This window comes from Medicago sativa, chromosome 4 (genome assembly GCF_051527215.1).
Source record: "Medicago sativa cultivar Bolivia chromosome 4, Bolivia_mono, whole genome shotgun sequence".
NCBI lineage: Eukaryota > Viridiplantae > Streptophyta > Magnoliopsida > Fabales > Fabaceae > Medicago > Medicago sativa.
This window is the reverse complement of record NC_140752.1, coordinates 37,767,238-37,791,934: the sequence shown is the minus strand read 5'-3', so window position 1 is coordinate 37,791,934 and position 24,697 is coordinate 37,767,238. Positions and strand designations below refer to the sequence as shown.

General features: G+C 34.0%; 3 protein-coding genes across 3 annotated transcripts; 2 read left to right on the top strand and 1 right to left on the bottom strand.

Moving 5' to 3' along the window:
- Positions 1 to 6,342: 6,342 nt before the first annotated feature.
- Positions 6,343 to 7,333, top strand: LOC146929204 (protein MAINTENANCE OF MERISTEMS-like). The gene is made up of 3 exons (XM_085707242.1): positions 6,343 to 6,705; positions 6,800 to 7,069; positions 7,169 to 7,333. The coding sequence occupies exons 1-3, from the start codon at positions 6,343 to 6,345 to the stop codon at positions 7,331 to 7,333; spliced, it is 798 nt and encodes a 265-aa protein (XP_085563368.1).
- Positions 7,334 to 11,886: 4,553 nt separating this feature from the next.
- On the top strand, positions 11,887 to 16,271 carry LOC146929203 (glycerol-3-phosphate dehydrogenase [NAD(+)] GPDHC1, cytosolic-like). Its single transcript, XM_085701238.1, has 5 exons — positions 11,887 to 12,817; positions 13,058 to 13,279; positions 14,578 to 14,825; positions 14,919 to 15,058; positions 15,570 to 16,271. Exons 1-5 carry the CDS (start codon positions 12,178 to 12,180, stop codon positions 15,694 to 15,696), a joined length of 1,377 nt encoding a protein of 458 aa, XP_085557364.1. The 5' UTR covers positions 11,887 to 12,177; the 3' UTR covers positions 15,697 to 16,271.
- A 6,164-nt stretch (positions 16,272 to 22,435) lies between these two features.
- LOC146929202 (uncharacterized) lies at positions 22,436 to 24,179 on the bottom strand. Its single transcript, XM_085708222.1, has 3 exons — positions 23,340 to 24,179; positions 22,866 to 23,219; positions 22,436 to 22,748 (listed from the first exon to the last, which is right to left on the bottom strand). Exons 1-3 carry the CDS (start codon positions 23,412 to 23,414, stop codon positions 22,503 to 22,505), a joined length of 675 nt encoding a protein of 224 aa, XP_085564348.1. The 5' UTR covers positions 23,415 to 24,179; the 3' UTR covers positions 22,436 to 22,502.
- Between the last annotated feature and the right edge of the window lie 518 nt (positions 24,180 to 24,697).

The window sequence follows — 24,697 nt, the reverse complement described above, 5'->3', positions numbered from 1 at the left end:
TGAAGTTTCATGAAATCTTTTTCGAAATTTAAAAAATAAAAAAAATCATATTTTTTTCGAAATTAGGAAGATATTTAACAAAAAAATCTGAAACTTAATTTTCAAGAAAAAAAATCAGATAATATTATATTTTTTTTATTTGTTTATAATTTTAATTTATATTTGGAATTTTTAGAATCTTTTTCGTAAGTTTTTATAATTTTTTTGAAAATTTTGAAATATCTTAAATTTGAGATTTTTTTATAATTTTTTATCTTAAATTAAAAAATTTATTTTTTTCTAATTACTTTGTTTTTTTTATTTTCGAAAATTAATTGTCATATTTTTTTGTTTTTTTAATGAAATTTGATGTGGATAATCATTAATACACATGGCTAACAAAAAAAAATTAAAGAAAATCCATTTCAGCGCCACGTAGGAGATTCTAGTGAGGCACATGGGTCAGGGGGCAAATCTGAAAAATCTTTACTTTTCAAGGACCGAATCCAAAAAAAAAAAGGTGTTGGTGGCAAACTTGGAAATTAACTATATTACAGGAGGTAAAGCACTATTAACCCAAATTTTTATTACACATTTAATCTCTGATGTTAAGTGCCACTAACGACTGATGAAGTAGCATTATCACATGTAATTAATTTTTGAACCTTTTAACGACTATTGATGAGGTCGCAGTGGCACATGTGATCATTAAATTATGTGGCTATTAAAGTGAAGACACTTGTAGTACATGTAGATTACTAACGAATGAGTCAGATATTGGAATGAAATAAACACTTCAAATTAAACCAAATCGTGGAAGAAAACAAGATAATTGTTGTGTTTTTGAATGTTGATTGGCTTCATTTTGGTAAAACAGTTTGTTTTGGCAAGATGTTGTACCTGATGTTCTAGCATGTAGTACGACATCTGGAGTCAAGGTGATGTACCGTATTTCGCATTCTTGGGAGTACTGTTTCTCATGTATTTTCCAGAAGCTTATGTCATATTACTTGTGCTCCAAGAAGCGTGTTTCTAGAAGTATTCCTGTGTCGATTTAAGTTGTTGTCTGTTTGAAGTTATTTCCAAAATAGATTTGGGACAAATATATTTATGTATCGTATGTTTCTAGAAGGAAGATTTGATGCAAATATATTTCGTGGAAGGAAGATTTGATGCAATTATATCATGTGTTTCTAGAAGATTGGTGCCGAAAATATAAAAGATTTGTTTCAAATATATTTTGTGCTTCTAGAAATTGTTGTTGAAAATATAATTATGGACAACTTAATTGTTTAGCTCATTGAAGAAAAATCCCATGCAGATGAATGTCTATATAAGGAGACTAAACCTTTGCTACAACTTCCAAAATCTGGATTAGAAGAATTGAGTATTAGAGTTTCGTCTCTGTATTTTATTTGTACACCACTTTAGTGTTGTTATTGATTCTCAAAGCATATAGATGGTTTGTGTTAGTTGAGTTGTAATTTGTTCTTTGTATACCCTTCTTGTGCATCTAGCAAGAGTTGGTTTGTGTATTGGAGTTGTTCTCCTATTTTATTTAATTGTGATTGAGTCAGTCACTGAGATAGTGATTGAGAGAAAGTGAGAGAGGTTTATCATATTTAGGGGGAATCCTAGATAGAAATACACGGGTAGTATTTATAACACCCTTGAACCCCACAAGCAATATTTAATACAAATAAATCATTTAATCAAAGAGTTCAAGATGTTATGTCATCTTTTTTCTCAAATTATGCATAATTCGATTTTCATAAAACTTGCAGCGGAATAAAAATTCATCACAAATATCTCAGTAACATGTAACCAATCTCATAGTGCAAGAATAACAAAATTTCAACAACCTATCTCAAGTCTCAAATCTCAGAAATACATGAATAACAAAGTCTCAACGTAATCTCAAAGATAAACAAACATAGAATCCCGACAATCCTAATCAGAGCCTATACTAGACTCAAATCAAAAGAAAACGAGGAATGCGCCATGCAAGCCTCGGGTACTCACGTCTCCACGAACGTCCTCAAAACCTGCGCATCTACACCATTTTTACAAATGGAGAGGTGGTCAACCAAACGACCATTAGGGGGTTAGATAATATTCACATAAAAAGATATAAGCACAAATATAGCATTCTAGGTTTCAAGTATCACATATATACATGCTCATCATTTCTATAATACTAACCTCATATGAATATCATCTTCAATTCAATCATAACATATCACTTCATTCTTATATCAACCACAATATTTCAAGTAAGTATTCCCAACATTAAGAGATCATCACATCATTCTCATAGTTAACTATTCAATTCAACAACAATTAACAACTTCAAGTTGACATATCATCAAAATAACGTCATTCACATCTTAACATAACAAAACTCATCAACAAATATTATCATTTCAATTAGATGTACTGTCACATAATTCATTGTCCCATTTCACCTGGTCAAATAATACATCATCACCTTTCACATCTTCAAATACACATGTTCATACAATATTCTCACATAATTATTTCAAATAAACACAATCATCGTCTTGAGAATATAAACAAGAAAATTATCATCATCAAAGAAATCATCAAGTCAAGTATATATGATTCACACTTTATCACTATCACCAAAATAAATCATCATCAAATAAAATCACCAAGATGGTATCACCATCATAGGTGTACAAGTATCTCCAAATAACAAACATAATCATGTACATATCTCCCCACATATTCACATAATCACCTAATTCACATCATCAAGTATGAGGCATTTCACATAGACTCATATGCATGTAATGTTCTAGACACATCTCTACATGCATGTGGTACCATTTTAGATTTCGGAGATAATATTAGCAAAAGACTCAACATGACTATGAATGCATGGATTTTCAAGTAAAGACTCGACAATGCATAATTCACAACTCAATATTATATAATTCTCACCATCATATAATATATTCACCGATAACCCACCATTTGCATCATCAAGTATTTACATCCATACATCAATAAGTCATCTTCCCCAAAATCATCATTAAATCATCATCAAACATTCACCACAACAAAGAAGTAAAATTTTATCACTTAGCAATTATAGCATTTTAGACGAACAATCAATTACTCCAAATTAATACATTTCATTATTAAAACAATCACAAAACATCATCTAAATAGTAGCCAACAATCTTTTGCAAGTTAACTTAGCACAAACCATCATTGTCAAAGTCCGTCTATTTTTCACCATTTCACAACATATAATCAATTCCAATTTAAAACCAAGTTTAATCCATCACTAATATTCATTCATTTAGAACAATTTGCATTTAAAGGCGATTAAACATGTTCACCAAGTTAATCTATACATCATGTGCATATCAACTACTAATCAAATATTATTCATCGCATTATCATGGACATAAGTCATTTGCAAGCTATCATGTTACATCATCAAATATTCCTCATCTATCATTTATCAAGATCATAATTAATTCAAAATCCAACTATGGTTAAATCACAAGTTCATTACTAGTCCTTACATTCCTCTACACATAATTATTAATTCTACAAGTCTTACTTTAATGTTATAGCAACCCTACACAATTCTAGATGACCAAGAGGGGTTAAAAATAGTGAAATATGAAGAATATGGTTTCACAAAATCATGACATGATCCTACAAATCATGGTATGATTTTATGCCCAGAATGATATTTAGTTGTTGCTGTCGAAATCGCCTCACGATTCGTAAAAATCGCCTCATGATTTTGGTAGCATCAGACTATGCAGAAAACAGTTTTTCAAATGCGAATTGCACTAAATAATCACTTTCAAAACCCCTAATTCAACCCCCAACATCTTCTAACCTTTCAAAAATAATTTCATAGGTCAAACACCCCATCATAAACACCTAACACACACCAAAACATCTTTTTAACTTAATTAATCTCATAAAACAACTTTTACCTTAAAATCTCTTTTCACTAATTCAATTCCACACCAAGCAAGTTAATAACAACAACCCAATGTCATAATCATCTCATCATAATAATAACTTTACCAACACAATTACATAGCCCAATTCATCAAAACACCACTTTCATGATTATGACTCATTTCTCACAAATCCACAAACAAACCACAACTTAATCCAAACATCACATTTAACATATTCACTTGCATAAATTTCAACATACATACATACCTAATAACATCAACAACAATCAAACATATAATTAAGCTAAATTCTCAAAACAACTTATTCCAAAACATCAAACATAAGTTTAAACACATAAACAACTTAATTTCACAATTTTCAACATACCTGTAATTATCACTTAATTCTAAGCACGAAAATTAACTCTCATAACTATTAATTTCGTAAATTAAGTACAACAAACATGAACCAAACACTAGAAAAGTGATTATAGTTTATTATGAGAATCAAACCTATCCCCCTTACCTCAATCTCCTAAAAGCTTAAGCTAGAGCTTCAATATCCTCTTCTATCTTGCCTTCCTAGCTTGCTCCCCCTCTTGAATCCCCTTCTTCTTTCTTTCTCTTTTCTCTCTATATTCTATCACTAGCTACCTTTTGTGAAGTTTGTGAAATGAATGCTCAACCCTAATTTCTTACTAGAGTTATCCTTATATAGTCTCACTGATGGGTTAGGTTGAAAACTGCTCTTTACCCAAACTATTTTGCTCATTCCCAAGTGAAATTCCCTTTTTACCCTTACGTAAGTTAACTCACGTAGCGTGAGTTAACTCACGTAGCGTGAGTTAACTCACGCCAGTTATGATGTTAGTGTGACTTAACTCACGCAACGTGAGTTAACTCACGCTACGTTACTTAAGTCATTTATCAGCAACACAGCAACCCTCATTTCCAACTTCTCCAAACACGAAAATTCCACCCCCAAATTCGAAATTCATCATTCTTGCGCCATTCAAAGTCAAATTCGTCCACAACATCAAGTAAGTGATTATTATCATACTTCTTTGCATGATTTTGGTTGAAATTTTCGAATTTTTGAAGAAATTGAACAATTTTAGGTTTTTTAAAATTTTGCTTGCATGTTAAAGATTATGATTGTAAGTGATGATTTAACTTAGGAATTGTTTTTTAGATGTTGTTTAGGGTACAATGTCTCAATGATATTTTTTTGTTTTTTTTGGATTGTTAATGATATAATTAATTACAATTATGTTTGTTAATGTTGACTATAGTTAATTTGACTGCAATGTGGTAGTTTATGGATTCAAATGACATTGTCGACATTATAGTGTTGTATTATTAAAGATGACACATGTGTTGCTGTCGAAATTATGTGAAAATGTGTTAAAGATTTTTTTTGCTTTTTGTCCAGATATGTTTGAGCCGGAGAGAACTGACAGACTTAGGTTAGGGAGGCCTGCCCCTACTAGTAGTGAACGGAGGGAGAAGCAAGCACTACAGCCTCCGGACGGTCGAGGTCGAGGGAGAGTGGGGGGCACGAGACTTGCTACGGTTGATGTTGTGGGGGGATCGACGTCACAGACGGGTCCATCCCAGATGGTGGACCTGACACATCATTATCAGAAGCAGCATTATCAGGAGTATCCTGAATTTCAGCCGGATTATCAGTATCAGGAGGGGTATGAGCATCACCAGGGGTATCATGCTTAGTCTCACGAGGGGTATCAGCCTGAGCAGCCTCCTCAACAGCAGTATGTCGAGCCACCTCAGCAGCAGTAATATGTCGAGCCTCCTCAGCAGTAGCAGCCTGAGCAGCATCCTCAACAGCATGCAGAGCTTGGTATGGAGGATGAGGATGGGGGCTTTCCAGGGGGGCCTTACGAGTTGTCTCTTTTACCGGACTTCGGTAAACACATGACATACAAGCTTTGGAATGATAAAACAGTAAGTATTATTGCTTTATTTAATTTAATGATATTTTACTATTATATCAAGTTTATTTTACGTAGAATATGTTATGTTTATTTAATTTAAGTATAATTACGTAGAATATGTCATGCTTATTTTACATATTTAAGTAGTATAATTGATTTATTTTTTACGTATTTAAGTATAATTTATTTATTTTTAACGTAGAATATTTATAGTTTATTATTATGTCAAGTTTATTTTACATAGAATATTTATAATTTATTATTATGTCAAGTTTATTTTACGTATAACATTTTATGTTTATTTAATTTAAGAATAATTACGTAGAATATGTCATGTTTATTTACATATTTAAGTATTGATTTATTTTTTGCGTAGAATATTTCTCGTTTATTATTTCATGTTTACTTTACTTATTTAATTTTTTTTTGTATTTCAGCTGCAAGCAGATCGTAAGATGACTGTCGTCTCGCACGGAAGGAAACTTAAGCTTTCTACCTTGTACCTTCCGTTGCCGGTAGATGATAACCCTTGGTTCTGGGAACTGGTGGATAGATCCGGTCTAAGGCCCCTCCTTCTGACTGGGTACGACAACATCACCCATGGGTTAGTTTGTGCTATGGCTGAGAGATGGCATCAGGCGACCAGCAGCTTCCATCTGCCTGTTGGGGAGATGACCATCACACTAGATGATGTGGCTTGTCTGCTAGGTATCCCCGTTGCTGGACGACTGATTCAAGAGGATGATTTAGATCCTAACCATGGTGTAGAGCTGTTGGTGAATCACTTATTGTTTCCGGTGGAGGAAGAGGTGGAGCAAGTGAGTAATAATTCAGGTGCCTTTGTCACTTACAAGGCCCTGAAAAGAGCGTTATGAGCACCTATTGAATAGGTGTAACCATTTGCTGGGGGAGGATTTATCGGAGGAGGAGCGGGAGCAGGAGATGAGTCGTATTAGGCATGCCTGTGTCAAGGCATTTTTGTTGCTCTTGCTTGGATGTACCCTTTTTGTCGGCAAGAACAACAAAACCATTAATATGTTGTGGATGCTTGCGATTCGGGATTTGGATGACATAGGCACGTGGTCATGGGGAGGGATGGGACTTGCTTTCTTGTATGAGCAGCTGAATCTTACCTCCAGCTCACATGTTGGCGCCGTTGGTGGTTACATGACCTTGCTTGTGGTAATATATTATTTTCTAATTTTTTAAGTTAATCGTAAATGTATTGTTTTTTGTATGATAATTGTGTGCTGATATAAATTTGTCTTTTTGTGTTTGCAGGGACGAGTTATAGCTCACATCAGACATGTCGTTATGAGGAAGAGATATGAAGATTTCGAACGGGCTAACCCGTATGTGGGTAGATGGAAACCTAAAAGGGGGTTTGCTGAAGCTTCACACTTCAGAGGCTTGTTGGATTCGATAGAGTATAGTCATGTCACCTAGAGGTCGTACGAGCGCCGACGAGACGTGACGCCTTTTCAGGACGTGTGATGGTACTCTGGATGGATCATGGCAGGCAAACAAAAGGTAGTGCATCACTTGCCCGAGCGGGTTCTAAGGTAGTACGGATATGTTCAGACCATTCCCCGACCTCCTACTACGATTATGCATCTTGCCCCAGCAGATGTGGCTACTGCCTTCTTGGTGTTTGCTCTGCATGTCGTTGCCCAGCAGTAAAGGGGTGACCAGGTCCCAGACAACGAGCCTTGGAATCATTCAGATAGGTACATTAGGTGGTTCTACCGTGTATCCCATCCTCTTATCGTCAACACTGCTCCAGAGCCTGACCTTGTCTTTCTGAGACCTGTCTAGCAGGATATTCTTATTGACCATGAGTGGGCCTGACATCCTCTCAATCCATTGCAGGTCATTAGCAGCATCAGAGGCAAAGTGGAGCATGCGATGCAAATTTCAGAGGTTGTTTCAAATCCACTCTTCTTCAGCATTTTGGAGGGCCTCCGGACCGATTATAGCGTGTTTGACCAGCATCCGGTTCCACAAAGGAGGTCTAGTGCAGTAAGTAGTGCCTTATTTTATGACTTTTTGGATATTTGTAATATTTTCCTGACATTTTGGTTGTGCTATATTTACATTTGCGCGGTTGCGCTTATTTATGACATTTACGTTATTTTTCATTAATATTGCGTATCTAAATTATGAATGAATGAATGCATGTGTTCTAAATTATGAGTTTTGGGTGAATGAATGAATGGTTGTTCCTATGTATGAACGAACGAAGCTAAACAGGGAACAAGGCAGTAGCTACTGCCAGTCTGTACTGGTGCGCACATAACCAGCGTGTGTTAACTAGGGGTGTTCGCGGTCCGATTTTGATTGGTTTTGAGGTAAAAAATCAACCGATCCAAAATAAAAATCATGTGCGGTTCGGTTCGGTTTGGATGATTATGTTAAAAAAAATCTGAACCGATCCAATCCAAATATATACAGTTTAATTTGGATCGGTTTTTGGATATCCAAAGTGTAACATGTAATTTTTTTTATTAATATTACTCATACACAATAAAATAATAGCTTTGATACAAAATATGACACAAATTTATTAAAAAAGTTAACATTACACAATGAAAATGATTGATTATATTTGAAATAGATTAAGTAGTAATAATATACTACCTCCGTCCCTAATTATAGGAACCTTTTGCAAAAATTACGGAGATTAAGAAAGTTGGTTGCAATATTAAATTTGTATATAATTACTATTGTTTTTACAATTTTATCCTTAAGAGAGGGATAGTTAATTTATGTTTTCAATATAATATTTACTGTTGATTGAGGAAAAAGATGAAAAATAAATAAAGGTATGTTGGTAAAGAAATAATTAATGTACTTGGAAATACCAAAGAGGTCTTATAAAAAGGGACAAATTTTTTTCTCAAATGGGTCTTATAATTAGGGACGGAGGTAGTAGTTTAAATTAATGCAATATATAAGATTAAATATCAATAAGCAATATATTAAAGCAATATATAATACTAATAAAATAATAAATAAGTATAAAAATTTACTTTTACCGTTCGGTTTGGTTCGGTTCGGTTTTGAAAAGGCAATCCGAAAACCTATCCGATCATAGCGGTTTTTCCAAAACAACATCCAAACACATCCAAAAATATTCGGTTTTTTTGCAGTTTTCGGTTTTTTGGATCGGATTGCGGTTTTATTTTGGATCGGTTTAGATTTGAACACCTCTAGTGCTAACTTACATTACCATTTGCATTAGCATGAGTTAACATGTGTAAGGGTATTTGGTCTTTTCATTTGGGAATGAGCAAAATCGTTTTGGTAAAGAGCAGAACTCGGTTAGGTTTCCCTCTCTCTTAATGGGCCTAGTAACTTTTCTCCACTCATTAAAATGTTATTACAAAATTACTTCATTAAAACCTCACATTAAATACTCATACACCACCATCTTAATTAATTACCCCAAGTTACTACTAACTCCACTAAAATAACTCACCTCACCAAATTACTAAAATATCCTTCATTCTAAAATAACCAAAATACTCTTAGTCCTAAAATGACCAAAATACCCCTATAGTCTAAAAAAAATCCACTGATATCAAATCAAACACACAAACAAGCCATTAAACACAATAAATAAATAAATAATCCTATCGAAAAAAACGGGGTGTTACAGTATTAGGTGAAGAGGCAGTGAACAATGTTTGTTCACATAAGACTGGGAACTGATACTATTAAGAGTGGATTTCCTTTCTTGGGTGGATGCCCCCCAGATGTAGGTGACATTGCACCGATCTGAGTTACCATATCCCGTTCTTCTTTATTGCGCTTTAATTTATTTATGTATGTTGATTGTTGTGCTATATTGTCGAGGACATCGCGTAGAACAGAACTAGAATTTCAATAACTATTTTTTTTTCTTCTTTTAAGGAAGGAAAGCTTAAAGAAATAGAACAAATTAAATGTGAAAGAAACCCCAGAAAACGTGAGAACGATTGAAAACCTAGAAATTCCAAATCGCGAGATGAAGAAATCCTAAATCGATAAAACATGCGATGCAACTAGAAATCGTTGCAGAAGGTACAAAAGCATGAAGAAACCCTAAAATTTCTCAGTAAACTAAACGAGAAACTAAATATAGAAAAGGAAAAAGAAAGAAACGAAATATAAAACAAGAAGAATCATATATGTCATCAAAATCAGAAAAGTGGTCATGAGTGGTGTATGAAGCTATGAAGTGGAAGGAAAACAAATGAGTCACAAAAATCAGTGTTGATGAAGGAGAAATTGCAGCTAAAGGAGGAAGAGAAGGTCGGTGGGCAGAATAGAAGAACATTAGATTTTTTTTTAGGGACTTTAGTTTAAATTTTGGTGGAAAATAAGGTAATTTAGGTTCTTCTTGTTTCAATTTTGGGTAAAATATTGAAATCCTAATCGGTAACTTATTTATCTATATCGATCTATAAAAAAAAAAAAAAAACTAATCACATGTGACATTGCCACTTCATTAGTCGTTAGTTGCATCTGTCCCCGTGAGCTTAGATCAGTTGGCAGTGGCGGATCTTACCTAAAATATTAGGGGGAGCGAAAAATACTAACATAAAAGCTATATACAATTTTACTTAATCAGGGGGAGCCAAATGAGAGAGGGTCTAGTAATTTTCTTTAAATATGAGATGTATTATGGTATCTACCTATGTAATTTTATTTTAATTTTATTTTTAGTGGGGGAGCCACTGCTCCCATGGGCTCTTTAAGAGCTCCGCCACTGTCAGTTGGTAAGGACAATGCATAAATATGCAAGGTCTGTGATACGAACCCTGGACACACAAAAAAAAAGTCGTTAGTTGCATCTAATCTAATAGCAGGATTAATATGCTGCTAAGGGAAAATTTTATGAGGATAAATAATTCCAAAAATAATATTAAGGACAAAAAACAAAATTTCATAATTTTATAAGAATCAATTACTTATTAAACTTAGTCCTCGCGAGCTTAGCTCAGTTGGTAGGGACACTGCATAAAATATGCAAGGTCCGGGGTTCGGAGGGGGGTTCGAACCCTGGCCACCACCAAAAAAAAAACTTAACTTTTTTTTTATATGCTTGCATGGCCGGTAAGTAGGGGTGGAAATAGGCTAGGCCGGTCCGGGCTTTGCAAGGCCCAAGCCTGACCTACTTCAAAAAGTATAGGCCTGAGCCTGACCTATTACCCGTCATAGGCTCAATTTTGAGGCCTGGCCTGGCCTATTTAAAGGCTTGATGAAGCCCGAAAGCCTATTTAAAAGCCTATTTTACACTAAAGTCTAGCAACACATGTAAACCTACTACTAAATAGGCCAAAATTTACGAAGGCCTAAAGCACATGAATATATGTGCTACTAAATAATGAAATCTTACAAAGGTCTAATCACACCAATATATCTACTACTAAATAACCAATCATATGAAGACTTGAGTTTATGAGAAAAAAACTTCAACGATATCAATAATGGAAGATATATTATACATAAAAAGCTTAATAGGCCGGCCCGACGGGCTTAATAGGCTTTTTTGTAAGCCTTAGCCTGACCTATTTAATTAAATAGGCTTTATAAAAAGCTTAAGTCTGACCTTGTTAATAAACGAGCTGGGCCGAGCTAGGCTTTAAATAGGCTAGGTCATAGGCCCCTGTCGGACGGCCTGGCCTGTTCCCACCCTTACCGGTAAGTAACTGACGGTAGCAAATTCACACAGTTTGCCACAATAGCAAATCTCAACCATCAATCTTTAATATAACTGTTCCAATTTCACACAGTGTCAGATCTTGACCGTTCGCTTCAGATCGGATGGTGCAGAACAACTACTGCACCTAAACAGCAACCGCGTTATATCCAAATCCGTAAGTAACAGCGTGAAATCAGTAGTACTAGTTCCGTTATAGTCACGACTTAAACATCAGTACGCTTGGACATACCGACAACACACCCACCCATACTGTTTCTTCTGTTTTTTATTTTATTTTTTGCTTGTTGCTGTTAATTCCAAAGTTGTTTTTGACACGCTTTGTAATTCACGCTTACATATGTTACTTCTTCCTCTCTCCATTGTTGTTTTAGATTTGTAAAATTTGATACTTTTTCTCTTCAATGCATGTTTAGAACCTTCTTCATTTCCCTTTCTTTCTTAGTTTGTATTAATGGGGTTTGTTATTTTTAGTTAAAATTTCATGTTTTTGGAAGATTGTGGTTTTTGGGTATTCAAATTCTGATAATTCAAACTTGAAAGCAAGATTAATTTGTTGGTGTGGTGTCATTGGTTGGGATCAAAGATGAACCATCATGGATACTCAAATGGTTCTCTTCAAAGTGTAAATGGTAATTTTGAAGAGAAGCTTGATGAGCTTAGAACCCTAATGGGGAAAGTTGATGATGATCCATTGAGAATAGTTTGTGTTGGAGGTGGTGCTTGGGGTAGTGTGTTTACAGCTATGTTACAAGAGGCTTATGGTAGTTTTAGAGACAAGGTTTTGATTAGGATATGGAGAAGACCAGGAAGAGCTGTTGATAGAGCCACGGCTACGCATTTGTTTGAAGTGATTAATTCGAGGGAGGATGTGTTGAGGAGGTTGATTAGGCGTTGTGCGTATTTGAAATATGTCGAGGGGAGATTAGGTGATAGGGTTCTTCATGCAGATGAGATTTTGAAAGATGGGTTTTGTTTGAATATGGTTGATACACCTGTTTGCCCTTTGAAGGTTGTGACGAATTTGCAGGAAGCTGTATGGGATGCTGACATTGTGATTAACGGCTTGCCATCGACAGAAACCCGTGAGGTGTTTGAAGAAATTAGTAAGTATTGGAAAGAGAGAATCACAGTTCCTGTTATCATTTCTTTGGCCAAGGGTGTGGAGGCTGAATTGGTTCCTGAGCCGCGGATCATAACACCTACTCTAATGATCAGTCGAGCAAGTAAGATCGATTTATGTTTTGTTTCATTAGTTTCTTTATGTTGTGGTCTACGTTGCTCGAGATAACCACACAATGAAATTTATTGTTTTTCAATCTGTACATTCCCTCGAGCATTTGAATGCATGTTTAGTGCTGACTGCTGAGTTAGTCATCTTATAACATGACTTCATAGTTCTGACTTAGCCCTTGATTTGATTTTAGTTTCTGGTTCTCATTGTTTTTTGATATTATGCTTTGCAGCTGGAGTCCCCATTGAAAATATTCTCTATCTTGGAGGTCCTAACATTGCCTCCGAGATTTACAACAAAGAATATGCAAATGCTCGAATATGTGGAGCAGAAAAATGGAGGAAACCATTGGCAAAGTTTTTGAGGCAGGCGCACTTTATAGTGTGGGACAATGTTGATCTTGTTACTCATGAAGTTATGGGTGGATTAAAGAATGTATATGCAATTGGAGCAGGTAAAATATAGTTGACATTGTTAAATTATAAAGAACAGCTAAGAAGAAGCTCATAAGAGCATACTTTTTTAGCAAGAGAGCGAACGAAGATAATTTTGCATTGTTCTTGATAATCGATTGACTCATAGAACCTGTCTTATTTGATATAATTGCAGTTGAAATTTCATTTAAGAGGACACCTACATTCAATTGTTGTTTATACACTTACAATTATTTGCTGTTTTTAAACATATGTACAAATCTAGCTTATTATATTTTGTTTTGCCAGATATTATTTGGGAGGGCTAAAAGATTAGAGGGGTGAAGTATTTAGAGAATTTCTACATGCCTAGCTTAAAAGAACGACACTTATTTCATTGTTTAAAATTTCATTTTGGGTTGTTAGAGATTATGGGTTGGCGATGAGTAGGGAGTTATTGGTTCAGTGAATCCTTATATGTATGGAAGAACTAGACGAGATAGGGCCAGAAATGATTGCGTTAGAGAGAGTTGGAGTAGCACCTATTGTAGAAAAGATGATTGAATCTCGACTTAGATGATTTGGGTTTTTGTGGAGGAGATTTTTAGATTCTTTATTATGTTAGTATTTTTCTTCCATGCCGGGATTCTAATCGTGAACTTTTACTCCTTACCTCCTTTAATCCCTCAACCAAGTGAGCTACTCATCCCCGGGGGGGTAACTCAACCATTAGAGGTAAAGGAATATCAAGAAGAATTATAGGAGAAACTATCAAGAAAGACTTAAAGGTCAGTGATTTGGATAGTGGATAAAAATATGATTTGTGACAGCATTATACTGTCATTTGATCCATGTAGCCGATCCCACCTAGTGTGATAAGGCTGATTTTTCATTTATTAAAAAAATATCAATACCATTTGTTAGAAAGGAGCTCAATAATTCTCGATTTAGTCTAGTTAGAATTGTTCAGATGGCTTCTCATTTCTTCATATAAAATATGTATGAAAAGAATGATGATTATTTCAGCCAACAAGTTTTTCTACCATTCAAAAGGAGTAATTATTTTTACCTTGTGTTTATTTTCCTAGCTTCAATGATTGGTTCGTACTAACTTGACTTTTTATGATTCTGATACTCTCATTTTTTGAATATTAAATAGATTTAATATTAGTTGAGAGTTTGAAATATACTTTAATGTCTGAGTCAGACAGTGCCTCTTGATGTTATTTATGTGTGCTTTGATGTTCTTTTCTTTGAATTCTTTCCCTCTTATAGTGCAGTTAAATGTTCACATTTTCAAATCTTGTAACTTTTTTATTTATGATGATCGATTTAACAGGGATGGTAGCTGCTTTGACGAATGAAAGTGCCACCAGCAAATCAGTCTACTTTGCCCACTGCACATCAGAGATGATTTTTATCACTCATCTATTGGCAGAAGAACCAGAGAAACTTGCAGGCCCTCTCTTGGCTGATACTTATGTAACCTTGTTGAAAGGTCGTAATGCATGGTATGGACAAAAGTTGGCCAAAGGAGAATTGAGCCTTGAAATGGGTGACAGCATCAAGGGCAAGGGGATGATTCAGGTAAATATTTTGTTCGTTTCAGACAAATATATTTCATTCAAGTTTCTACTTGGCTGCTTATAGTTAATTTATATTTTGCCTTCCATCTTGTAGGGAGTCTCTGCTGTTAAAGCATTCTATGAGCTACTGAGTCTGTCCAGCTTAAATGTCTTAGATCCTGATGAAAACAAGCATGTTGCCCCTGTCGAGCTTTGTCCCATCTTGAAGATGTTATATAAAATACTAATATTAAGGTAATAATTTTCGCTTCTCTATTGTTTTTATTTTTGCACTCCTCTCTTTGAATGAGAAAACAGATGAACCTGAGCTTTAGCGGCTCAAGTGATTAATTCACACCCTCCAGCAATCCTTTTATGAATTTTGTTCCAACCCCGAGTCTGTTGAACCGCTGTTCTGTGATATCGTATTCTTTAGGTCTTGTGTAGACCACAGTTTTGTCCGTAGTTAAAATGCACCTTTTAACTAAAGACAGATTTGTGTGGGCTTACACAAGACCCAAAGTGGTTAATACCTTCGAAAAACCGTTCAGCAGACTTTGGGATCAGATAAATTTAAGACATGTCAGTGTCACTTCAAAGAAGACTTCTATAATCCTACCTAACTTTTGAGCTCCTGCGCCAATAGGAAATATTATTGAAATCAAATGTTTATTCTTCAAGCATCATCAAACAATAATTCAACACTAAATCCAGTTATGTAACTAACTTTTTCTGTGGTTTTGATTTGTGGACCTCTTATCTTCAGGGAATCTCCAGTACAGGCTATACTTCAAGCATTACGAGATGAGACCATGAACGATCCTCGAGACCGTATTAAGATTGCACAGAGCCATGTGTTTTACCGGCCATCTCTTCTTGGTCAGCAGCCTTAGAATCCTCGTCTCTTGTGGGTTTTGCAGATGATTTTCACAATTGCTTAATGTAACTCTGAGTATCTTTTTGCTGCTTCATACCCACCTCACCAAAAGTTTATGGTCATTTAAGTGAGTATTTGTTGCACGAACGCAAAGTCTAAAGATACAACCAATCAAAAGTTCAAGATATATTAAAATAATATTAAAATGATATCAGAAATTGCATGAGAGCTATTTTAATAATATTTTGAATTTTAGTTGGTTGTGTCTATTGGTACTGGATTCATGCCAGAATTCCTCCAACAAAGTTGTCTTGGTATTTAAATGTTGAACTCTGTTATTCAGGCAAACTTCAGCGAAGGCACTTATTGTATTTTATTAAGTTTATACTTGCCTGTGTAGTTATCGGTATAACTGGCTTTAGTTATCCAGTTTGTGAGTTAGTTTTCTGTTATCGATTTCGGTCAGAATTAGTTATAGTTGAGTGAGTAGATTTTTTCTTTTCATAGAAGCTCTAAATATAAAAGTACAATTTGTAATTGTAATTTTCATTTTTCAATTGATCAAGAAATGAAGATCAAAGTTTCCTCATATTTTCTGTGCTTTTCACTCCTTGGATCCGTTGCAGCCTTGGATTTTGGCGCCCCTGTGCTCGTCGGAATGCTTTGAGGAATTCTACATTTTTTACAGTATCCTGTGGTTACCGACAAGCTTTGACTATCAGGAAACACAAATGTTATTGTAATGGTTGTCTTTCAGAGTTTCATTATTTATTATGTCAAAATTGATACATAGTGAAGTAATGTACAAACAAAAAAGAGTGGGAATTCAATTCATCATATATACAATACAACTTCCGTAAGTAACAAAAAAAGCACTCAGAAACATGAAAGATAGATTAAGCATCCAAAAGGTTTTCTCAAAGCAAACTGTGATGTGAATCTTACCCAACAAGGAAAATGGGGTTTAGTAGCTGTCGTCAAACACAATGAAACGTTCGTGGTGGCGGCAGCAACTTAGGCAATAGTTGAAACTTAAGCAATGCATCTCACGATGATTTTGTTAATGAATGTTGTTTTTGATTGATTATCATTGAAATTGGTTTTGAACAATCAGCTTTATCATCCTACCTAGTATGAAACCATTGCTTTTTCTTTTGAATATGCTTAGTATGCAAGCATTGCTGAGACTATTTATTTAGAAGGAAGAATGGTTTTGTTCAAGCCTTTTTTAAACACATCTGCAGAAAAAGCAAGATGGTTTCTCTTTAGATCCCCTATGTTACTCAAAGCAGGAAAGTACATCATTGGAAGATATTTTCCAATAGGCAAAAAAGAAATCATTGAAAGATATCTGTATGTCTCGCAGCAACACGGGGATCTAAAGAGCAATTATCTAAAAGCAATGAATATTGCAGTATAGGCCCAGTCCTTCTCATATTTTAGCCCAACATGCATTAGTTAACCCAAATATGAAAGACTATTACTTTTCCCACCCTATGTCATTCTCGCGCGCCCTATAAATTTTTCAAAAATGTCCCTGTGATTTTCGGATTTTAAAATCCGAATTGAGTTTTTCTTTTGTTATATTCAGATTTTATAATCCGAAAACCTCAAAAAATAGTTAAAAACCTATTTCAAGGGAAAAAACAGTTTGGATTATATAATAGGCTTAATTGCACTTTTGCCCCCTATATTTTGCCAATTGTGCGATTTTGCACCCCATTGTTTCAAACGAGCGATTTTGCACCCTATATTTTGCCAATTGTGCGATTTTGCACCCCATTGTTTCAAACGAGCGATTTTGCACCCCATAGTTTTCCCCCTTTCTGATTTTGCACCCCAAAAAATCATAAAAATATTCAGTTTTTTTCCAAAAAAAATTAAAAATCAGAAAATATAATTTTTTTTAAAAAATTCTGGAATTTAATTTTCAAAATACAAAAAAAGTAAATTTTCAAAATTTTTAAAAAAGGTCAGATTTTTTTAAAAAAATTCTGGAAAAAATTTTAATTTTTAAAAATCTGGATAGAAATTTTAAAAAAAGGTCATATTTTTTTAAAACTTACTTTTTTGTATCCAGATTTTTAAAAGGTCAGATTTTTTTCCAAATTTACAAATATACAAAATTTACTTTTTGAAAATTTACAAATTTTAAATTTAATTTTTAAAAATCCAGATTTTTTTGTATTTTGAAAATTTAATTTTAAAAAAATCTGACCTTTTTTTAAAATTTGTATCCAGATTTTTAAAAATTAAATTTTTTTTCCAGAATTTTTTTAAAAAAATCTGTCTTTTTTTAAAAATTTGTATCCAGATTTTTAAAGATTAAACTTTTTTCCAAATTTTTTTAAAAAAATCTGACCTTTTTTTAAAATCTGGATATATGATTTTTTTTCTGATTTTAAAAACAATTACTATATTTTTTTGATTTTTTTCTAATTTTTTAAATTTTTTGGAAAAAAATTGAATATTTTTATGATTTTTTGGGGTGCAAAATCAGAAAAGGGGAAAACTATGGGGTGCAAAATCGCTCGTTTGAAACAATGAGGTGCAAAATCGCACAATTGGCAAAATATAGGGTGCAAAATCGCTCGTTTGAAACAATGGGGTGCAAAATCGCACAATTGACAAAATATAGGGGGCAAAAGTGCAATTAAGCCTATATAATATGAACTGTATCAGCACCAATTCTGAACATGCTTATAACATGGATAGTTATTTTAAGGACCATATTAATCTTCCTAACTATCATCCTCCTGTTTTAGGTCATTGTTAGCTATTCCCAGTAAAAAAAACGATATTCGGGCTACTTGATCCGATTACTCCAAAACTTTCACAGAAAATCAGAAGTAAAAATCAAGGATCAAGACTCCCTTAGAAGAAACTTCTTATGGGACTCCACCCTTCAAAATCCAAAATTTCATCGTTTAGACCCATTTTTCATTTTTTATTTTTCATATTCTCAAAAAAATCCGAAAAAATTTGCATTAGCTTTATTTGATTTTTAGAATTTTTTGGTGGTATTTTTATATTTTTATGATTTTATTTGATAGGTTTTTAGCATTTTTTTACTTGTTTTTTGGTTGTTTTTAAAAGCAAAATTCAAAATTCCTGAAATGGGAGATTCTGATTGCTGATTATACATAAGCATATTTTGGATCATAAAATCTGAATTAGTGAAAAATCATTTCGGATTTCAAAATCCAAATTAATCATAGGCATTTTTGTAAAATTTAAAGGGCGTGTGAGAAACGGGTGGGGTGGGAAAAGTAATAGTCAAATACGAATTGGATCGAAGAAATCCCAATTCGCTAATACTAATCTTTGACTTTAATAAAAAAAATAAATGAGTAAATTATTCCCCCTCCCTTTAAAGATAATGATATTAAAACCCCCTTCCTCTCATGTTTCAAAACATACACAATTCTCCTTTCTAAGATATGGAATTATATATTTTTATCCGAATTTATATTTTTCTGGTAAATTTCGTTTAACCTTGTGAAATAGTTTTTTATTTTACTAAAATGACATTATTTGTCTATTCTTTTTTCACAGTCATATCTTCCATCCTCCTCGTTCTATTGTGGAGCGCTTGTCCCGTCAACCTTCATCGCATTCCATGTTAATATACTAGTGTGCTGCCCGTGCGACGCACGGGTGGAAAACGGTCAACATTTGACTGCACGTCGTCCATACGCTACATGACACATGATTACAAATTAATGTTACATGCGTTACAGGCGACGACAGACTACATGCTGAACAATGTGCGCATTACACGGATACAAAGTGAATGACACCGAAATTTGAAAAACAGTCTCTTAAATATTCTCTCATCAATTCTCATATTTCAAATGTGTAATCCACGATAATTCTTATCCTATTGCATGTTCATTCACCTGAGTTATACAAATGTTTGTTTCCATAAAATATGGGCCATTTCTCGTTTAGTATTCATAAAAAAGTAAAATACTGTGGTCCCTAAATTTTTTCCTTGAACACGCAACTTTAGTATGTATTAAAGTAACTTTGTTTAACTGTGCAAAAACTTTCAACCCTTCTAATGAAATTTTATACATCTGTTTAAAATATTATGAAAGGTTCCTCCATAATAAGTTAGTTTAAAAATTTGCTTGCAAGTTCATTATTTTATGGAATTAACCCTCGTTTGGATTGACCATAATTTTTAGTGTGTTGTCCGTACGACGCACAGGTGGAATCACAGTCGGCCACAGATGGGTGGAAGAATATACAGTCGTCCTCGGACGGGTGGGTGGATTTAATAGTCGACCACATACTACACGACGACTTACGTAAGGAATTACTGACGCCCACAGACCATACGATACCACCACAACACATTGAATAAAAACTGAAACTACGAAAGTTGTAAGTGTCTTCGATAAATCAATTGAGTAGTTCTTCTAGAATAACAATTACATTCTCTTGAAACAATATGTGAAAATGACATACTTCAATAATATTTTCTAATCCTAATTATTTTGTAATATAAATTTAGGTTAGAACATAGAAGAAAACAAATAAGTAAGAACTATTCATGAAAAAAAAAAGGAACAACAAAATTACATAGAAGCTATATTTTTTACGCATATGTCATTCACCCCATCTCAAACACTGAAACGGAAGGCTCTCCCTAGCCGCCGCCCCCGCCCCCGCCGACACCCTTTTCTCCCCTGAATCACCACCAAATCGACCTTGTTTAACCAACCAAACCACAATTTCTTCATTTGCTTAACCTTCTCCATCATTGTATCTCAATAAATCACGAAAAGAGCATATCTGAAAAATGGGTCATATTGTTTAATGGAATTTTTTGAGCAATCCGTGATTGCTGCATTAATCGAGTTCATTGTCCTTCATTATCTACCTCTCCTTAACACTTTCTTTCAAGAATCGCATTATCATAGGTATTCAATTTTTTTTTTAGATCTTTCTTTCAATACAATTTCGCATGTCCTATGTTGTTTGCTTTATTCATATTCTTTTTTTGCGAAATCTCGTGTTCCATACGTCTTCTTAATTTTCAAAATTAAGTAATTTACTTTATAAAAGGGAAAAAAATAAATTTTTTTTTTTTTTTGTGTGTTAGGTTTCTATTCCTTTTGATTGTGTTATATTTGAATTTGAAACCAGTATATTGAAATTGGAAAATACATGATACACATAACATGATACGCATATCCAGTAAACTTGATGGTTGTATTCATATAATAGAAGTATATCGAAATTGGAAAAACATGATAAGCAGAACCAGTGACTGCATAGAAACGATATTATTTAATAACTTACATGAATCTTGTAATGAGCAAATAAAGTAGACTTTTTATAGCAATTCGGGTACATGTCCATGTCCTTGCCGTGCCAAAGAGTTTTTTGACTTGGACAATCTAATTCAAGTACTTTCATAATACAACAATCACATTGTATCATTTTCAACCACGTTGAGCTAAAAATATTTACATATTTTAAATAAATGCATTTGTAAATTAGTTTTTGTGAAACTGATGGCAGGTATGCAGGGATCATATATAATGGAGACAAATAGTGAGGTAAGACCATCAAAAGTTCAAGCGAGTGCGTGTTTTTTGTGGAAGTAGTCATGGCTCGAAAAGTAGCCGGGAAGGAGGCGCCACTAAACCTGGAAAATAATTGGTATGTGTTGATTACTAATAAGTTACGCCTATATTCCTGACCTCTTAAGTAGCTAAATTATATACAATGATCATATTCTTCGTTGTTGTTTTTTAGTATAGTGATCATGCACTTTTGTATAAGAAAAGATGAACTGAGGAATAATACTATGACAATAATAATCAACACATATCATGGCTGACATTAGATGGTTAGCCTACATGATTAAAATATATAAATGACAATAAATTGAATTTGTTATTCTGCATTAGTGCATTTTATCGTGTATATATCTTCCTAAACCTGAATTATGGCAGTGTACTTGGGAATTTGAATATCAAAGCAAGTTATCGTGGAGAGTCTTAGCATATCAATTTCAGTTCATCGCCAACTATGGAAACAATTTTACTGCTAATCTGTAAACCTAAAAGTTGTGTTGCTCATCATGGATCATGCGGTCTTCTTTTGGTTGATGCCTCCTATGGTTGCTGTATGGATATATTGGCATGCAACAATTGTAAGTACATTCCTTGAGCACTTCAATTCTAAAATGTAACTGTTTTTTTATCTGATGAAATTTTCTTCCAAATTAGTTAACATGTCCTTACGCATCAAGTTGAAATACACAAATAGTAGTAGTATTGGTCATCATTAATCAACTATATATATATATATATATATATATATATATATATATATATATATATATTCATAGGAATAGTCATCAGCATAGACAAAAATATAGTCGATTTTTGATAAAAAAAAATATAGTTGATAGGAATAGTAGTACTGATTTTATAAGGAAGCCACATAACTCACTACAACTCCCCCCTCGTCCATCTTGCACCCTACAATCTCCCTTCATATTTTCTCAACTTCCCTCAAACAATGGGTCCATATGGTGAATAATCCACCTTCAATTTAACAATAAAGCAAGCCATATAGGAAGCTACCGTAACCATTGCAGTGTTATATGGATCATGTGGTTGGTTATCAAGTCAATGTACAAACACAAGATTAGTTTCAGACCACCCAAATCCAATAAAACAACTTGGCTAAAGATGAATAAAAAAGGAAATGGTCTTCATGCGCATACGCATGGGTTAAAGTCGAAGATTGTTTGATTACATAATTACTAGTACAACATATTGAAATAGTCTTGTAATTTCTTCAAACCTTAAATACATGAAATATAGATCGTCGACCAACGTAGACGTATCGAAACCTTAGCACGTCACCCTCTCTGAAGTTGTTGCATTCGCAAAATTCTTTCCAACGAACACCTATCTTTGTTGAATTACTTGGGCTTTCCTTGCAAAAAACGTCGAACAACGTAAAATAAAGATTGTCACTGCACAGTGTCACCTGTCCCATTTGATACCCTCTAACATAGTCTTCAAATCTACCACTCAGCTTCTACAAAAGTTTTAGCATCGAATGTCATTGGTGAGGTCATTAACATTAACATAAACATTGACAAATCAAATCATATTTTACATGACAGAGTAATGAAATAGTTAAATGAAACTTAACCAATTTGCTCCTTTGAGCAGATATGCCTCTTAGCTTCAAATCAAAACATATGGTTGTTCTTTTGTTGTTACATCTGCTATGGAAAGTTGGATATTCTTCGGAATTGTCCTTGTATTCTGTCGCCAGCAACTCAAACACGCCTTCCCCATAATATCCAATGTGCATAGTCTCGTTCTCAAGTTTCAATTTATAAAACTCTCTTAGTTCAGGCCAACCCAAAGTTAGAATTGGATATGGAGCATGTCCTTCAAAGTCAACCATCTTACAATTTCCATCTGGTCGTTTGAACTTCCATTTGTTGCCTAGACCTTTCCCATGAGATTTCAAAAAATCTGGATCCACTTCGCCGTAAGACTGGGATATTCAACACAACAAAATACAAAGTTAATTACATGTCATTCATACACTACCCCATTTTCCCTCATTGAGGAACACTAACATATCATTAGGTTTAGAGGCAGGCACGATCTTTACCTGATTTACCATGTGAATTGTTGTAAAACCTCCTACTGGGTACTGCTCGTCTCCACCCTCCATTGGGTCGGTCATGTTGTTGTTAATTCAAGAGTGCCTGATATCCAAACTAACACCGCATTTATAAATATAGATATCTGTTGGATTGGGATCTCCTGTTCTTGTTTTTTTTATGTGGTGTATTATTGTGAGCAAAAATTGTAGTTAGGGATAAAATAGATGTAGCTGTCAATGTATAGTATGTTTATGTAAATTTACCAAACATCATGAAAACTTACTGCAGTACAACATTAAGGAAAAAGAAGCATAAACTTAATTGGCTAGCAAAATGTATGAAGGAATTTTGTCATGATGGGGATGAGTGAATGAGATAGGAAGGCAGTGGTTTAAATACATGGGAGAAGACCGTGAGAGAGAGAAAGAGGAAGGAAGAGACAGGGAAAAAAATAAAGAAATATTGGTGTGCAAGAAAATTCAATTGTTGCAACGGATTATTCAATGGCAGTAGTATCATGTTTGTGATTGTGGTTGGAGTGCATTATTGCAATGATATCATGATGTTATTGTGGTCATGTGAATTGATTTAATGTCAAGTCCTATCAAATTGCATACAGTCTTGGCCATATTGTTCAGTAAATAAATTGCAATGCTTATTTTTACTTTCTATTTTCGGTAATGATGCTCCTGAAGTGGTTTGGTGGCCTACCTGTTCAATGCACCTGGACCTTTTTTATAAACTGACATACATTTTTGGATCCAATGGCCTTGAGTGAATTAACAAAAAATAATCCTACCTTGCAACTGACCTTAGGCCTTCACCATGGTTCTTGTGAGAATTCAGCCAATCTGTAACAAACACATAATATCATCATGAATGTCAGTCACGTAAATTTAATTGCTGTGAAACCACTTTTTTTGTTCTTTTCTTTTCAAAATCAACCAAGTATATGACTGCAATACTTTCAATCTATATTTTGCCATCAATACTCATGTTCAATTGTTATCTCTTTTCGGTTGGTGTTGTGTGGCCTAATGTTATCTTTTATGCATGCATTAATGTTCATAAAAGATACTTACAATTTTAATTAACTGTGCATTATTACATTTATCGCAGGATTTGGGATCTGATGGAAACATGGAATCCAGCGAAAAACCAAAGTACATGTCAATTTCAGTATAGGTGAGTTAGACGTTGTACACACTCACCTTGGATAAAATCCATGGTTTGGGTTTAAAGAAGGACATGCCAAACCCGGAAGAGGTGATTGTCCATGAAGGGGGTGAAGTCAAACATAAATTGGAAAAGTAACTACAAAGTTATTTTGGTTTATTCTAATTTATTAATTAGTGGAGTGTGA

Coding starts and splice junctions, on each gene's coding strand:
- LOC146929204 (XM_085707242.1), top strand. CDS start 6,343: ATGACTGTCGTCTCGCACGGAAGGAAACTTAAGCTTTCTACCTTGTAC. Junction 6,706..6,799: donor TGGAGGAAGAGGTGGAGCAA/GTGAGTAATAAT, acceptor TTGCTGGGGGAG/GATTTATCGGAGGAGGAGCG. Junction 7,070..7,168: donor GTTACATGACCTTGCTTGTG/GTAATATATTAT, acceptor TTGTGTTTGCAG/GGACGAGTTATAGCTCACAT.
- LOC146929203 (XM_085701238.1), top strand. CDS start 12,178: ATGAACCATCATGGATACTCAAATGGTTCTCTTCAAAGTGTAAATGGT. Junction 13,280..14,577: donor TGTATATGCAATTGGAGCAG/GTAAAATATAGT, acceptor TCGATTTAACAG/GGATGGTAGCTGCTTTGACG. Junction 14,826..14,918: donor AGGGCAAGGGGATGATTCAG/GTAAATATTTTG, acceptor TCCATCTTGTAG/GGAGTCTCTGCTGTTAAAGC.
- LOC146929202 (XM_085708222.1), bottom strand. CDS start 23,414: ATGACCGACCCAATGGAGGGTGGAGACGAGCAGTACCCAGTAGGAGGT. Junction 23,220..23,339: donor CAATTCACATGGTAAATCAG/GTAAAGATCGTG, acceptor TGAATATCCCAG/TCTTACGGCGAAGTGGATCC. Junction 22,749..22,865: donor CTGCTCAAAGGAGCAAATTG/GTTAAGTTTCAT, acceptor AAACTTTTGTAG/AAGCTGAGTGGTAGATTTGA.